Source organism: Lactuca sativa, chromosome 3 (assembly GCF_002870075.4).
Source record: "Lactuca sativa cultivar Salinas chromosome 3, Lsat_Salinas_v11, whole genome shotgun sequence".
Lineage (NCBI taxonomy): Eukaryota > Viridiplantae > Streptophyta > Magnoliopsida > Asterales > Asteraceae > Lactuca > Lactuca sativa.
In genome coordinates this window covers 59057727-59076095 of record NC_056625.2, presented here as the reverse complement: position 1 = coordinate 59076095, position 18369 = coordinate 59057727, and the positions used below count along the sequence as shown (strand labels likewise).

Below are 18369 nucleotides of genomic sequence, written 5' to 3'. Positions count from 1 at the left end.
ATCTTATAATTACAATTCCAGTCCCTTAAGTTTAATTAATCTCTTTTAGTCACAAAACTAATTATCAATTAATTCTTGACTAATATTAATTAAACAATATGATTTCTCCTTTAATATATTATTCTCATAATATATTAATAAATCATATTTAATCCTTTCTCTCCATAATTCATCCTATCAAGTTGCTTTGGTGAAGGCAACCCAAAAGGACCATGCACCATCGGGTCAAGTACATACCAAAATAGTTATGGACTTAGACACTAATCCAACAGTCTCCCACTTGGATAAGTCTAATAACTATTCTGCGTATGACTTCAGATCCTGATCTGCAATCGTAGCTTTCCAAAGCCGCTATCAACTCTGATCCTATCAGATACGCGTGTCCTTTAGATCAGGGATCATATATTCCTCCATTCTAGATATCGTAAGACATGATTTCTAATCATTCTCTCTGTACTATTTCTCGACTTCCGATTTATGACGACTGACTAATTGAACAAATCAAATTAGCCCTAGCCCGGCCGAGCATTTACGTTTGTCATCACTAAATCATCGAGGGGCCCAAAGATATCGATTTTATCCTACTTTGGATAAAAGGAACGATAAACTTTGATTCAATGCTCGCTTGCACTTATTCACCGAATCACACACAACAATATGTTTTATAACACCAAGTTGCTGGTGCGTTTACATATTATCAATGTGCAACCGATTTGCAAGATACAACTCACACATCTCGGTTTCAAGAATATAAGATGTTATCGTCTCACCAATCACTTATGATACAATTCATGGAGTGATCCAAGTGAGCGTGGGTTTAATCCAATGCTCAAATCATATTCATAAGCACTCATGAACGTTGCAGCAAACATTTGCTTATGTCTAATACTCTTTAGACAATCCACACACCAATTCACGACAGTCTTTATTCATACCTACTTCCAACATATAAATGACAGTGGCCCGTTCGAATAATTTGACTATTCTAAACCAATTAAATTATTCAGGAAGTCAAAACATGCAAAGTGAAACACAAGGATAATACTAATCCCATATGGCCTCAAACCTTTGAGTATAAATAAAACACCTTTTATTTATCACCATATTGATTAGTCATTATTTGTTGTTTCGGGTAATCAACTTCTTACTTGAATTAATACTACACTTGTCCCATGCTCCTAGCATGCACACAATGTTTACCTATGGTTCTTACTTTGTGAAATAGATCAAACGAACACATTTCCAATCATACTCATTTCACAACTCCAAATCCTTTTTCATAAGTGAAAGAATATCAAATTCTTGCCACTTATAGAATATGTTAGATTCTAACATTTTATGCAACGATCCTTTTGTAATGTCATAGCACAAAAGTCACAATGACTATTGCCAATGAAATTACAAAGTCCTCTATCAGAGATTGTTACAAGACAATTCCTTAGATATGATGTCTCTCACTCAAAGTACATTCCTTTGAACATCCTTTTGCATAAAATTTCTAATCTAGACTTAGATTTTCAATATTCAATTCCCAATATGGACACGTTTCCATATTTTCCATACGACAACTCATTCTTAATAGAATGTTATCTATTCATAATAATGGCGATATGGTCCATTCAATACTATACTTCCAACTACTCACAAGCGACCAATCCTAGGCGAACTTTGGATTGTCCTTTGATAATTGTTTAATTATCTTAGTCAAAACCGATTCTTGTCCTTTTTCCCTATACATGCGCTAGACATTTGGAAAATTTTAGAATGGTCAAATATTATAGCATTTGCAATCGATCCTATACCCGAAGCGTATGGGACACGATGCATAATGTCTTACATAAAGATTTGATACTTTATCAATCTTCTACCGTAATATTTTATGTGCTACGTTCTCAAAATTCGAACTATGAAGAGGAATGTCGTAATCATAATCGAAATTTGAGAACACACTATGTTTCCTTGACTAAATTATTAACATTCCACAACCTAAGCCTTTAGATTTGAAGTGAAGCATAATATTCTCTCCCTTAATTATAGCAAAACAACTTTACAACCCTTGTGACTTTGCAAGGTATAACTCTTGTTTTTCTATAATTAATATTGCTAATTTGCAATACTTTCCATAATAATCATACAATCATAACATTTATACTCCCACTATCATGATGATTATTATAAACATAACACTTATGCTCCCACTAGCTTTGACATGTATTCAGAAACCAGCTTAACTTCCAGAAGAAAAACAATACTTATTGAATTTCTTAAGTTCATGTTTCTAATACCTAATGCTTTGATAATCCTTTATCTAAGCTTATACACCTTTCCCTTAGATATCTCATATGTGTGTCTAAACAATTTAGACTAATTGCCAAATCTCACAATTCGAATCATGGAAAGGGATACCGTAACCATAATCGAATTCGAGAATACAATTTCACAATCACTATCTTTTTTAAAATCTTTTTTAGTGAAAGCATTTCTTCACAGTCACTTTCATGAAGGATGGAATCTTATGACACTTATATTTTAATGGTGTATGTGTTCCTATCCATGTGAATTTGTCAAAACCAAAGTTTACGACAAATTCAAACTCATATGGACCGAACTTTCTTAATCTTGATTTCTTGCCTTATGGTAGTACAGTTGCCCACCATGTCTTCCAAGTAGTTAAGCAGCTCACCTTTTCCTATCAATGTACTTTTCATTGATCAAGGTGCCTACCTTTTATGCGTTCAAGTGAGAACTCATAGAACTCACATGCATAATTAACTCAATTGGAACGGCACAGAAACAAAATAGTGTTAACACGATAGGTTGTAAACCTCAACTCGTATGCTAGTGATGATCGATAAGGTTTATTTTGAATTGTTCTTGAAACCTTTCAAGACCATTAAGACTCCCACTGACTCCTTGACATATAAGATTCTCTTGTCAATAAACATTTCTTGACAAACAAATATTCAAGAGTTAGTGTAGTTTTTATCAAAACACTTCATAAATTGGTCCTAGTTGGTCTTTGTCTTATCCAAGACATCACAACTTTCCACATTTGATGAATGTTATAAACATTCTTAATACTTATCACTCAATGTCACAATCTTAACTCTAAGACTTGTTTTGGAACGAAGTATGATTGACTTCTTGATTTAACCATTTCTTCAATTCTTGATTCCTCTTCTTAGACATGCAATTGTACTAAGACTCACTTAGAGGGTCAATTGAGATATGGTTCTTAATCATTAAGACTTATCATAAAGCATAAAAGGTACTCTCCCTTCTTCTTAGAATAGAGAAACTTTTATCTTTCTGCCTTCTTGATTCTTCTTATTCGCTCTGCTATTGATTTAAACTCTTTCAATCAATTCAGAATTACACTTAATCTTATAAGTATAATTATATTTACTAAACCTTTAGTAAATCATGACGAATACCTTTGTTACTCTTATGGTGGACTTGATCAACACGCAACTTTGTGTACTCGATCTCCTAGTCCTTCACTTGACACTTTGTCAATGAATTAGTCTAATTTCCAAATATGAAATTTCTCATTCATCGTGCAACCAAGTTGCATTATTCCAAGTTTCTGTCCAATTGAAACTTGAGCGATAAGAAACTTTCCCTATTTGATAAATTCTCGACATTTCCACAACAACCTAATTAAGAATCAAATCCATTATTGCTAATATTAGAAACATTCAAACATCAATTTTTCATACATGCCATTGCAAGGATAAATAAATAATATAAAATCAAAATTTATTTTATTGCAGAAAAAAAAAAATTTTGTCCTGAAAACGCAATTCATTGAAAAACTATGCTAATACATATTTCTTAGCAATCTAATTCTAACTCTAAGTAGTAGCTCAAGAATCTAATCTTCAAGTAATGCGATCGAAATCCATTTCTTCACGGTTAGATTCTGCTCACTTCTTCCCTTAAGCTTCCTCTCTTTTCTTCGATCCTACAAAACATCAATTGTAATCTTATCACATTATGTATTAAGAATCTAGAATAGGAGCTTAAAAGAGTTAGTCAATGGATTTTACCTAAAGAAAAGCCATACGTTTTGACTCTCCCATCTCTTAGATCTCTTAGGTAAATAGGACAGCTTCGTCTCCAATGCCCCTTCTCTTGGCAATAAAAGCAAATTGACTCTTTTGGAACAGGACATGCAACTAGTTCAGACATTGCCTTTCTCTTATGATCAAACTTTTCGATCATAGCATGTCTTTCGTTGCAATTGTCTATATCCATAGAGGTCTTGAAGGCAGATTCACCAATCGACTTTGCTTTTCTATTGCGCCAAACCATTGCCGATTCAGCAATAATAAGCATATAGGTGAGATCTATATGGGTCACGTCGTGGTTCATCATATAGTACTCTTTTACGAACTCACTATACGAGTTAGGAAGTGACTGAAGAACCCAGTCAACAGCCATCTCCTCACAGACAACGGATCCCAACATCCTTAACTTATCAATGTGTGACTTCATCCCTAGGACGTGTGCACACACCGACTTTCCTTCTTTATGTTTACTTGCCAAAAGGGCTTGAGTGAGCTTGAACCTTTCAAGCCTTCGAACTTGTGGGTTAGGGAGAATAATTGGAGGAGGTGGAGGAAGTGAAGCATGATCTCTTGTTCCTCGATCGAATCGTGGAATATCATCTTCATGTGGAATGTTTGTTCCACGGGATGTGGGAAGACCATAGTTGTCGTACTTTGACATCTACAAAACGGGAGAAAACGAATTCAAGTTAGTTGATTGATTGAGTCCTTAGTAAATCACCCAAATGAGATACTAAGGCTAGGACCCAACACAATATGCTACAACCTAGAAAAGGGATGCCGTAATCTAGTTGCAGAATATTTGAAGGTAAGTGAATGACGATTCACTAATTTCCACCATTAAAAACGAAAAAGAAATTTAAGTTTTAAATCTATGAAAACTCCTAGATCCTTTGAGATTCGTTGAACTTTTCAATGGCATGTTTAAATCTCGATATGCCCCTCTAGTTTGTGACTGGGATGCCGAGGATCACAAAGCGGGTGTGAATAACCATTCAAACTTACATGGTGCCCTCACATGTTACGGTCACCTATTCGATGTGCCGGTAAACCACACACGCTCCACCGAACTATGACAAACATTGAGTCACCCTTTGCTACCTTTTCTTAGAACCATTTAGTGTGCCAGTTAACCACACACGCCCCACTAACGTCTTCGCAAGGGCACAAAGTGTAATTTCATGGAATTGCATCAATTCATTTTTGCCTAAGTAACTAAGATTGGGAATTTGTAAAACATTTAGTTACTTTTGTACTTCATTATACTTATAATAGAAGGTTTTGTCCTATCCTACCCGTTCGGCTAACGACCCTCCACTAGTCAAGAGTGCGGTGGGTAAGAGTGGATACTCATTCAAGCGCCATTTTATAGGCAATTTCCTTAAACACCCCTTATAGACCAGCTTCGTGAATGAGGCCTACTAATGGTAAGACTGACTTTTACTCATACATACACACACACACACACACACACACACATATATATATATATATATATATATATATATATATATATATATATATATATATATATATATATATATATAAAATATTAGACTTTTAATGTTATATATAGTATAGGGTGTATTTTACATTTTTAAAATACTAGGAGGTCAAATTTAACAATTATACTTTTAATTCAATTAAATTGTAAACCTAAACTTTTATGGATTTATTAAACCTCTTTTAATTATACATCTTAATTAATTAATAAAACCATAAGGGTGTGATTTGAAATTTTCAAAACAATACTAGGGTTTTAGAATTTAACATTCCTAAATTAAACTTTTTAATTAACTTTTAAATTCCAAAACTTGAGGGCAAGTTTTGAAACTTTTTCAAAACATTAGGGTTTCAACTATTTAAATTTCAAAACTAAACTTTTGAGTTCAAATTTAAACTATAAAACCTAAAGGGGGAAAATTGAAACTTTTCATAACACAATGATCAAATAACAAATAATATAAATTAACAAATTAATTTTGTCATTATCTATATTTGACCTAATTTCAATTTCTTGCAAAATAAGTTACCCAATTAATACAAATAATCAACTTTAATCATATAAGGAAGTTATTATCTAATTAATTGGTAATTATCTTGTGTTTTGGCAAGGATAATAAAATTCGTATTTTATGGGGTTCAAAACGAATATGGTAATAATCCTTAAGCAAAACAGCAACAAAATCCGAAGTTTCCTCTGTTTGACGCTCCGACTCGCGAGTCACACTCTGGAACTCGCCGAGTTCATCAGGCAGTTTCACAAAAAACGAATTTTTTCAACTTGAACAAACATACAAGGCATCAATACAATAGAAACCAATCAAGGCTCTGATACCACTGATGAGTTTTTTGGCTATAAGAACATCCTATGTGCTCATACAAACCCTAATGCTTGGATCTACGTTTCTCTATTGTACATGCAATTTATCCAAGACTATAAACCCTAAATCTAGCATATGATAATCAATATAACATATAATTAGGGTTTAGATCATACCTTGATTGTTATGTAGCAATAACAATCTCAAATCCTCCTTGTATTGACTTTAGAAAGCTTAGAGTCACAAATGCACTCCTCTAATGGTTCACAAACACCAAGAGCAAGAGGATGAAGAGGAGGAGAGAAGGAGGCTGCCCAAAACGTGTGGAAACCCTAGAAGAAAGCTTATCCACGTTTTTTGGGGCATAAGGGCTCTATATATAGTGAGGCTATTAGGGTTATCTAACAAGGAAACCCTAATTTGGATGCTTAAGCCCTAAGCAACCCATGGACTCCTTTCCTTAAAGGCCTTGGACGATTTCTAATGGGTTTCCCCATAGAATTTGTCCACTCCTTAATATAAGGCAATCCATAGCCCAAATTGCAATTATCTTATAATTACAATTCCAGTCCCTTAAGTTTAATTAATCTCTTTTAGTCACAAAACTAATTATCAATTAATTCTTGACTAATATTAATTAAACAATATGATTTCTCCTTTAATATATTATTCTCATAATATATTAATAAATCATATTTAATCCTTTCTCTCCATAATTCATCCTATCAAGTTGCTTTGGTGAAGGCAACCCAAAAGGACCATGCACCATCGGGTCAAGTACATACCAAAATAGTTATGGACTTAGACACTAATCCAACAAGTGTAACCCTTTATGATTATATGTTAATTAACAATATCATTCTAATATGATTATTAAGCATACAAGATCTTTCAAATCTCATTAGAAAATTATGGTCCTTGGATACAAATAGTAATTTTTTGAATATTTCGGATTTACGATATCTAATATATATTACTTTCTAATATATATATATATATATATATATATATATATATATATATATATATATATATATATATATATATATATATATATTAGATATCGTAAATCCGAAATATTCAAAAAATTACTATTTGTATCCAAGGACCATAATTTTTTAATGAGATTTGAAAGATATATATATATATATATATATATATATATATATATATATATATATATATATATATATATATATATATATATATATATATATGAAATAAATGGGTGAGTTGGAACTTGGTTATAGTGTATTAACCAAAATTCTTTTTATTCACATTTTAAGTCTACACTACTAATTTAACTTTATGTTTTTCTAGATATTTAAAGTAGATATATGTCATCCATCCCACGTTTTTAGCAATTTAGAAGTTGTTTGATAGTTGCTGACTGAGTTAGATCTGACTGAGTAGAAATATAATTAGATCTGAAGCTCTGACTGATTATGTCTCAAATTGAAACCATATTGTTTGATTACGCCTCTAACCAAGTGTGTTAAACGTTCAATATGACCATTTTATACTTTTATTCATTTTTTGTATCATTCAATTGATAAAATAGCCAAAAATACCCTTTGATAACAAATTATATATTTATAAAATGGTATACAAAGGAATATAATATATATAATTAACAATGACAATAATATCCTTTGTAAAACAAATACATATATTTACAATCTTTTACAAAATTATCCTTTGTCTGAAACTTTCTAGAAAATCTAGGAGAAACATATCATAGTTTTTCGAATTCGTTTCATGTTGTCACAATGTTACTTAAGCCACATCATCAAGGTTATTGTTTCCTTTATTCTCAATGTTTTTTCATCCGTTTCAAGAATCATTTCAAAGAAATAATATTTTCATTAAATTTTGATGTTGTGTAAAGTTTTGTTTTCCCCAAGTCTACCCGTTTATTGATGATTATGTTTGTTTCCTTTATTCCAAATAACTTCTGAATTTATGAGCAGAAAACCTCTCTTGCTTTGCATCTTGTTGGAAATACATCACATTCAACAATTATATGTACTCAAGTAAGCAAATGAATGTAAAAGATCCTCATTAGTGCTCATCACATCATAAAAGCAATTAAATATTTGACTTTCATTATTGAGAAATAATCTTTTGGACTTAATAAAAATTTAAAATCGAATACCAAAATCAAGATTTTGAGAAATAAAATGATTTGAATCTAAAGTACATGGCAGAAAAATCGAACTAAAAAATACATACAGAAAAATCGAGCTGAAAATGAAGGAAATGGAGAGAGTGTTTCTTACCGGTGGATGGAGGCCAGAGCTCAAGAAAGGGGGATAATGCATAGGTCGGAGATGGGAGAGTCGGTGTAGATGTCGGAGGTGAGAGGAGCTTCTAGAAGAAATCGTCTATGGGGGTAAGGAGAAGGAAGTCGCAAAAATGGAGAAGGACACATATGGACGATTTCCCAATCAACGTTTTATTTTAGTGGATCGAATAAGAGCCTTGTGCACTGATTGTGGACTGAGTAAGAGGCAAAATGGATGATATCAAACATACTTATTGGACCGGATTAAAGATGACCTCTTACTAGACCCAGTAGAAAGTCTATCAAACAAGCCCTTAGACAACAACGTAGTAGTGTGAGTCGATTTAGATTTTAAACAAATAACCACATTCAAAAAGGAATATGGTGTGAACCTTTTCATGTATTAAAGGCATTCATTTAGTGTCGACCTTTTATGTATTAAAGATATTGATTTTTTTCGTTTCATATTAAGTATATTTGCTTAGTAGTTAATTTAGGGAAAAAGAAAGAGAAATTGGTCGACTTAAGAAAAAAAATATATCAATAAACTCTCTATATTTTGGTTTATGTTTTTCATTAGGAGAAAGGTGATGCATTTCACTTCAATTGTAAATTATTAGTCAATATAAAGGAAAAATATTGTGATTTAGAGTGTTTATTTAAATGAAGAGAATAATATTGTTATATAGCTATAAAATAATTAAATAATATTTTTTTTTGTTATTTTAGGATGTTTGAAATTTCAAATACTAATCTATGCATCAATATCCATTATCTGAATTTTTTTAATAGGATTAATAACATAAAAACACTATATTTTGTCATTTTCCGGTTTAACCATCCAATTTTTATTTGTATTAAAAACTCATCCATTTTTAGATAAAAACTCTATCTGAAATCACTATGATATCTAAATGTTGGTCAGATAATGTCGTCTCTTTTTTGTTCTATAAGAATCATCCATACTTTCAAATAATTTTATCGCAACCTGCAACCGTTATGGTTTTTTTGTGCTTATTTTTATCGAAAAAATTACTATATCAAAATTATAATCTTTTGTCTCTATAAAAGAACAACTATATCGATATATGTTGATGTCAAACCTTAAAGTCTTTTTTTTTTTTTTTTTTTTTTTTTTTGAAAAACCATTCGGTCTATGTTACTATAATTAGTTGAACTTTTTTTAGATTGAATTTTTCTAAACTAAATCATAGAAACCAAAATCAATTGGTTTTTAAACAAAAAACGAAAAAACGAACTTTACGATTTAGCGTCAACATATATCGATATAGTATATATGTGATGGACAACAGATTATAAATTTTAATATATTAACAAAAAACGGATAGTGATTACGATGAGATTTTTTGAAAATAAGAGTGGTTTTTGCATAACAAGAAATTAGGCATTACTTATATGGCCAACATTAGTAGGTCCTAGTGGTTATTATATATATATATATATATATATATATATATATATATATATATATATATATATATATATATATATATATATATATATATATAATTGGGTGATTTTTTTAGAACTAAATAAAATCGGATGGTTAAAATTGAAAAGATATCAAAATATAGTGGTTTTTAACCCTTTTGGATATCCAATAACTGACAAAACTGCAAATTTGGTCCTTGTGGTTTGGCAAAACCTTTGGATGGGGTCCAAAAAGTTTCCAGCTTGCACCAAAGGTCCAAAATCAAGGTTTTCATGGGTTTTTAGTCCATTCCGTCATTAACCGTTTGTTTGGGGCCGTTAGTGCCTTCACGTGCCCTCCATGTGAGGGCATTTTGGTCATTTTAGGTCCTAGCCTCCGTTGCCGCCACTTCAATTAATTAGATTGCAGACTGTACTCACTCCTTCGTCTTCTACTCATACCTCTTGATTCAAACGCAAAAACCCTAACGATCGTCTGAAAATTGGATTGTGTTCCTGCTTTTGAAAATGTGGGGACTTAGAAATGTTGGAGAGATTGTCAACGTTCAAGAAGTTTATGGTAAGATTCAAACTTAGAAAACTCTGTATTTTATGATCAAGCTTCAAAATTTGAAAAACTGTAACTAACAATCGTCTCTTTCTGTTTTGAAGCTGGTTACCCCAACATATTCTCTATTGAACTTCATCACGGAGGGAGTTTCACAAAGTTTCCAAATATCAGGTATATTAATGGCCAAGTAAGGTACTTTGATGTTGTCGACATTGATGAATTTTCTGTTCATGAACTAGACTTGATGATGAGAGAATTAGGGTATGATGGTACTGAAATCATGTATTACCATTTCCGTTTGCCTAATGAAGGATTTGACTTTGGACTCCGAGCATTAGGTAACGATGATGATGTGCGTAATATCTCACGGTATGTTACCCATAATAACAAAATGATTAAAGTGTACACAGAGCATGGTCAAACGAACTTGCTTACATATTTTATGTCCCCAACTGGTCCAAGAAGGGTTATAATAGAAGACATGGAGAAGCAGGATTCCATTAGACCCTCATCACCTGTAGTTGCTCATGAAGTGGTAACTCCAATCCAAATTGATGTTGGTGAGGGTGATTTAGGGTTAGCATTAACCTTATACAAATCAGCAACACCTGAATTTAGTAGGTCTAAAGGTTGGAAACATAGTAAAGGGGCATCGTCTTGTAGTACAAAGCTTAACTTGGATTGGGAAGGTGCTGAAAAAACAATGGCAAGTGGTGAAGTTGATAAGGGTAAGGGTGTAGAAGGATTTGTAGATGAATTTGTTGTAGTTGATGCAGAAAAAGAGTTAAACAAAGAGATTGATGTGAATGAAGAACTTGATGTGAACAAATCCAATGGTGAGGGTGTAGAAGGATTTGCAGATGAGGGGTATAGAGTTGTCATGGATAATGATCCTTAAGGAGTCAATGAATTTTCAACTAACATCAACATAGATGATGAGTTAATGACAAACTTTCAACCTTTTGAAGACCAAGATAGCATCCCATTTAATGGGGTTGAAGGCCAAGATAACATTCCTTTCAATGATGAGTGGAGACAAGAGGAGCCTGATGACATTGATTTTGAGAATCAAAACAGTGAAGATGAAGATAGTGACTTTATGATTGATGAGGACAACATAATTGAAGATGTTGACGTTGACATGGAGGATTTCAATCTAAATATTGATACAGAAGCAGAGTTCAATGGATGTCAAAGAATGGGTGGTCAAAGAAATGCATATAGTGATGAAGAAGATGATTTGGAGGTAATTGACAATGACGAGTGGGATTCATTAAGTGAGGACTCAGGGGACAACAGGAAAAGAAGAGAAATGATCAAAGAGCTGGGGAAACAAACCTTATGTTCTGCTGGTGAGGTGCACAAGGTAGCTTTTCATATTGGGCAGAAATATAAAGCCAAGAAAGAATTGAAAGACAAAATTGACCTGCATGCTTTAGAGACAAGGAGGAATATCTCATTCACAAAAAACGACAAGAGTAGATTGACAGCTGTTTGTGATGGAACTGTAGTTTTAAATGCAAGTGGGGTAGGTGGACCTACCTCTGGGAAAAAGGTAAAGGGTAAAGATGTAAACTCAGATAAAGTTAAATGCACATGGAAACTTCATGCATCTAGGTCAAGTGAACAGGACTATTGGTTTATTAAGACCTATAATCAGAAACACATCTGCCTCCAAACACGAAAAATCAGATCTTGCACAACAACATTTCTTTCCAAACGTATTATGGATCAGATTGAAGCTTATCCTGGACTGCCTGTTCGTGCCCTACAAGAGCAACTCCAATCAACTTATGGAGTTAGTATTTCAGAAGAGAAAGCATTTAGGGCAAGAGCATTAGCCACCAAAAATGTTGCAGGGGATTACGTAAAGCAATATGCAGCTTTGAGAGACTATGTACTAGAGCCTAGAGCTACAAAACACAAATGAAGGTACAACTGTAAAGATTGATGTGGTTTCAGAACCTGTGGTTTCATCCCCAACCAGGCAATTTAGAAGGATATACGTGTGTTTAGGTCCTTTGAAGAAAGGTTTTAAGGCAGGTTTGAGAGAATTTTTAGGCTTAGATGGAGCCTTCATGAAGGGACCTTTCCCAGGTCAAATACTAAGTGCAGTTGGTGTTGATTCCAACAATGGAACCTACCCATTGGCATATGCTGTTGTTGAAAGTGAAAACACTTCAAGTTGGAAATGGTTTCTTCAGTGTCTTGCAGAAGATCTTGACTTGTATTCAAATTCCAACTTCACCTTTATCAGTGATAGACAGAAGGTACTATAGTTACATTTAATATTGCATACTAGTTGCATTACAGACTAATTTCTTATTTTGTTTTGGTGACAACAGGGTCTTCTACCAGCCATAGAACAATTGTTCCCTAATGCAGAACACAGGTTCTGTATTAGACACATATACCAGATCATGAGGATCAGATTTAAGACTACAGAATACAAGGAGTATTTTTGGAGGTGTGCTACAGCCACCACCATACCAGAGTTTGAAGCTGTAATGGTAGAGCTAAGGAATTATGACATAGAAGCATATCAGTGGCTCTTGAAAATCCCTCCACATCATTGGGCTAGAAGTCATTTTTCAGGTATTTTCTCAATTTGTTGTCTTATTTTTTATTGTAGTATAGATATACACTAACTGTTGTTTTGTTAATGAACTATTAGGAAGGGCAATTTCAGACATGTTATTGAATAACCTTTGTGAAGTGTTCAATAGCAAACTTGTTAAAGGGAGAGACAAACCCATTATCAGTTGTTTGGAGTTCATCAGACAGTACCTTATGAAGAGAGTATGCAATGTGATGAAGGTGTTAAACAAGTGTCAAGGTCCATTAACTCCAACTGGTACTAGGATTTTGGAATCAAACACAACACTAGCTAGTAAGTATCATGCACGATGGAATGGGGGACAAAAGTATCAGGTTAAAGGTCCATGGAATGATCAACATGTGGTGGACATGGAGAAAAGGGAGTGTAATTGTAGAAAGTGGGAGCTTACTGGAATTCCTTGCAAACATGCAATTGCAAGCCTAAATGAAATGGCAGACAATAATGAAAAGGTGGGAGAACTATACACCTATGTGCATAAGGTGTATTGGCTTGATACATGGAAAGAGATGTACTCCTTCAAGGTGGAGCCTATCAAAGGTAGAGCCATGTGGCCTAAGAGTGACTGCCCAACAACTCTTGTGCCTCCACCACACAACAAAGCTATAGGCAGGCCAAAAAAGAAAAGAAGGATTACAGCAGAGGAAAGGATTGAAATCCAGCAACGTAAGAGGCAAGCAAACAGTCAAAGTCAAAATGATAATGAAACTCAATCACTGAGCAGGAAGTTTTTGACTGTGACATGTAGTAAGTGTAAGCAAAAGGGTCACAATGCCAGGACCTGCAAGGCCAAAGATGGGAATTGATGTTTAAGTACTTTTTATGTTTGTGAAGACTTGTTAATGCACTTTAGTTGCTACTTTGTTGCCTTTTTTTTGATCCATTTTGATAATGTACTTTGATGCCCTTATGATAATGTACTTTAATGCCCTTTGTTGGTAATGATTGTGTTTTGGCATTTATCTGTTATGGTCCCCTTTTGGTAATGTTGTTTGTTATTTGTTTATGTTGTACTGTCAAAGCATGAAGATGTTATGGCAATGTACTTAATGTATGCATATAAAACCATTACAATTGCATATTCAAACGTAGAGAAAAACAATTACACTTGCATATCATGTCAAGATCAAACCTTTATAATTTCATATTCATAAAAGGATAAAACCATTACACTTCCCATTGTCATAAAAGCATTACATATACAATGATCCAAAAGATAACACTTTTAAGTGGTTACTACCAACAAAAACATATATAAACCACAATTAAACCTTCTAGCACCAAAAGACCACATTTTTAAGTGGTTACTACTAACAAAAAAGTCCTAACCTCTAATTCCTATTTCCAAAACAGCACAAACAACAGAAACAAAACCCACGAGACAAGCAAACATATCTTCAGCTGGCCCACTTCAACCTCATACCTATTCATTGTTCTCAACAGTCCTGGTATGATAACAGTTGATCTTTGACACATAGGGGGATCGAACCACCCCAAAAATCCACATCTGGATCCCTACAAGAATACATTAAAGTAGAAGAGTTATTGCATAACTACCGAAATATCATAACCTAATATAAGTTTGCTTACCATTTTAGGGCATGCATAGAAACGACGACCAGGGTTTCGTGAAGTCCATGAGGTTCGCACAACAGCAACGTTCCCACAGAAGCAGAGCACCATTTTTGAATCTCGTAGCAGTAGAAGTAGACGAGACACGAAGAAGAAGAATCCTTTGAGAGATGAAGAAGAAGCCCTTTTTGTTGCTTCTCTGTAAATAAAAATGAAGAAGAAGAAGAGGATTGCGTATGAGTATGTATATAAAGGAGAAATATGATATTATTTAAAATAAGTACGTAAAATGACCAAAATGCCCTCACATGGAGGGCACGTGAAGGCACTAACGGCCCCAAACAAACGGTCAATGACGGAATGGACTAAAAACCCATGAAAACCTTGATTTTGGACCTTTGGTGCAAGCTGGAAACTTTTTGGATCCCATCCAAAGGTTTTGCCAAACCACAAGGACCAAATTTGCAGTTTTGTCCCAATAACTTGAATATTTGGTTTTTTACTAATAAGGACTATTTGATCATCAAGGTTTTGTTGGAGTGTAGTTGGGGATCATCAAGGGTTTGCTCCAGTCTAACACATGTCAAGTGTTCGATAAAGTACACGACTTGTCTGAGATGATGTTGTTGGCAATAAATATTTTTTATCTTCAATTTTAACGCCCACAATTTTGGAGTAAAAGTTTTAACACTTAACACATATATTAGCATGTTTTGTGGTGTTGCTTTGAACATAATTTTGATTTTTGACACAAGTTGTTGGTCTCGCTATCAAGTTCATGTATGTTTGTTAGGATTGAAACTCTAGTTTATATGTTGAATCTTGGTGTTTATTAGATTTTTTTTTTTTGTGATTTGATGGGTCCTCTTGAATTTGCCTTTCCAACTGATAGATATTTTCTTTTTCGCCTTCTAAATTTTTGCTAAACCTTTGTAGGATTGTCATTAGGTGATACCCGAGGTTGCATTCCTTGGTTGTTTTTGTCGATGGTAAATAAAAATTCTTTAATGGATTCGGAGCAACGAGGATTTGTTATGCTTGATCTATTCTTCTTAGTAGGTTGGGTTATTTGTTTGCCTTTGATCGTTCTAGATTACACTTAGACAAATGCAATTTATTATTGATAATGTTTGTCACTCAACTCCACAACAAAGACATGTACACATCTTGTAATATCTTATGGTTGCTATGCACAAGTTTGGTATCACTCAAAGGATGATCTATGAATTTTTTATTACTATTATTTTTTTTACAAATTTGTTTGAAGATAATTCATATCCGTTCAATCATTTGACCTTGAAAGATATTTGTTCCAAAAGGCATTTCGAGGGGGAGATATTTCATTATGTGATAGATTTTTTTATTTTTTTATTTTCTATTAACCTTACATATATAAATTGGTAAAAGAAATGAGTTATTAAATTTCAAATGCACGCCATCATTAATTACTTTTGCTTTACAAGATTGTTTTTATATTGTCAACCATAAATGATGAATTCAATCACTTTTTTCATAAATAAAATTCTACGGAGGTAAACACCAAGTCAAATAAAATAATCTAATATCATTCGGTGTTTTCAAAATAGATACTATGCTAAACCAAAATAAATATTTTATGGAAATGGAAATTTTATTAAAGTGGCGCTTATTGTATTTTCAGATTATTTTTAATTATATGTTAGAAATAAGAATTTAATCAATCAAATCAGTAAGAATTTAATGATGCATCAGTCATTATAGTCGAACATATTTTGCATTGAAGTGGATGGAGTAAATTCTCATCAACTTAAACGGTGATAATTCCAATGTAATGCGATTTCTGATTTCTCTATACACAAATTCGAAACAAAGAATCTGATAATCCAATCGCTTAACCAAAGAACAAATTCATCAACATTTCAAAGTCAAATCGTTAAAATAAGCAAGAGAATTAGAATTTCTGAATTTCATGATCAATATCAATGTAAGATTTCTAAAATAAAATAATAAAAATAAACGAATAATTCATATGAAGATGGAGACAATTAAGACGAATTCATTGGACCTGGAGACACCTGAACTGGACTCGGTGGACTAAATGCCTGCGGAGGCGCAGCCGTAACTGCAGCAGGAGGAGTAACTACAGAAACTGGTGGAGGAAGCTGTGGCGATGGATTACTAACCGCAGCAGATGGCGGTTGTGATAGAGAGGTATCCGGTGGCGATGGTGGTGGCAGAGAGGTTTCCGGTGGAGATGGTGGTGGCAGAGAGGTTTCCGGTGGCGATGGTGGTTGCAGAGAGGTTTCCGGTGGTGGCGGTGGAGGTGATGCGTTGGAATTAACGGTAGGATCGGATGGATTGGATGTACTAGGATTAGGTAAGGAAGGGAAAGGAAGTTGTAACGGTGGCGGAGGAGAGTACTCCGACAGCGAGCAAGACTCGCCGGAGCATTTATGAGATTTGGGATGGGTATTGTGGCCCACGATGCCGAATCCGATGACGAGACCAGAGACAACTATTACGGCAATGAAGAAGATGAAGATCTTCGTTGCTTTACCTACATAACACATTATTACTTTTTTCACTCTCTACTGAATTTGCAGAAACTCGGAAGAAATAAAAATGGCGGAATTCGGCTTGTTATCACTCATGGCTTGAATGGTGGGATTTATTCCAAGGTTGAAATTGATAAGTTCAGAAGAAAGTACAGTTATTAATGCGTATTGTACATGATTCGAAAGCATGGTGGTTTGGATTTGGAAATTTGGTTACAGACAAATTATGATTGCTAAAAAGGGTGGTGTGCTGGCTTTAGTGTTAGCACGTGAAGCCAATTTAGGTTTTCTCGGTGGAGGCATCGGTTAGCCCCCCGTGACACCGTGACAATCAAAATTGTTGGAGTCTAATTTTCCAAAAAGTACATATAATTTGCGACATTTATATAATTGTAACATCAAATTTTGAAAAAGATTTTGGCATGAAGACTCTCACTATAAATTCATAGTCATGTCATAAATCAAATCATATTTTATATATATATATATATATATATATATATATATATATATATATATATATATATATATATATATATATATATATATATATATATATATATATATATAAACGTGTAGACGAATTTACTAAACTTATGTATAATCAAATGGTATGTCATCTATCTGCATTTATATCATTTTATGGAGTTGCGCCACAACCATCTCTTTTTTATAGGGAGGATGGAAGTTACTCGGTTAAGAGGATTAGGGAATAAACGAAGGAAAGAAAGCTTAACTCGCTCGAACTTCCGAGGGCGTCGAGCTTCGGATCAATGTCCCCAGAAGCAAGGATTACGCTTTCGTTTTTGCTTAGTAAACTTGGCCTCAGAGACCGGGAGCTGCATGCTAGCGTTTATTGAGGGAGTTTCGGTCCGCCTTTATTCATCTATACCAGCTGCCACGCACGAGCCCGTCGCAAGGCTCATTTTGAGTTGTGGGTCATAGGGCGGGTGCTTAGTTTCGGTT

General features: G+C 33.8%; 3 protein-coding genes across 3 annotated transcripts; 2 read left to right on the top strand and 1 right to left on the bottom strand.

Moving 5' to 3' along the window:
- Nucleotides 1-10375: 10375 nt before the first annotated feature.
- LOC128132768 (uncharacterized) lies at nt 10376-11578 on the top strand. The gene is made up of 3 exons (XM_052769711.1): nt 10376-10689; nt 10782-10851; nt 10920-11578. The coding sequence occupies exons 1-3, from the start codon at nt 10654-10656 to the stop codon at nt 11576-11578; spliced, it is 765 nt and encodes a 254-aa protein (XP_052625671.1). The 5' UTR covers nt 10376-10653.
- A 1052-nt stretch (nt 11579-12630) lies between these two features.
- Nucleotides 12631-14239, top strand: LOC111917175 (uncharacterized). The gene is made up of 3 exons (XM_023912826.2): nt 12631-12950; nt 13026-13275; nt 13355-14239. The coding sequence occupies exons 1-3, from the start codon at nt 12759-12761 to the stop codon at nt 14101-14103; spliced, it is 1191 nt and encodes a 396-aa protein (XP_023768594.2). The 5' UTR covers nt 12631-12758; the 3' UTR covers nt 14104-14239.
- A 2654-nt stretch (nt 14240-16893) lies between these two features.
- Nucleotides 16894-17418, bottom strand: LOC111902101 (proline-rich receptor-like protein kinase PERK9). Its single transcript, XM_023897975.1, has one exon. The coding sequence runs from the start codon at nt 17416-17418 to the stop codon at nt 16894-16896; it is 525 nt and encodes a 174-aa protein (XP_023753743.1).
- Nucleotides 17419-18369: the final 951 nt, after the last annotated feature.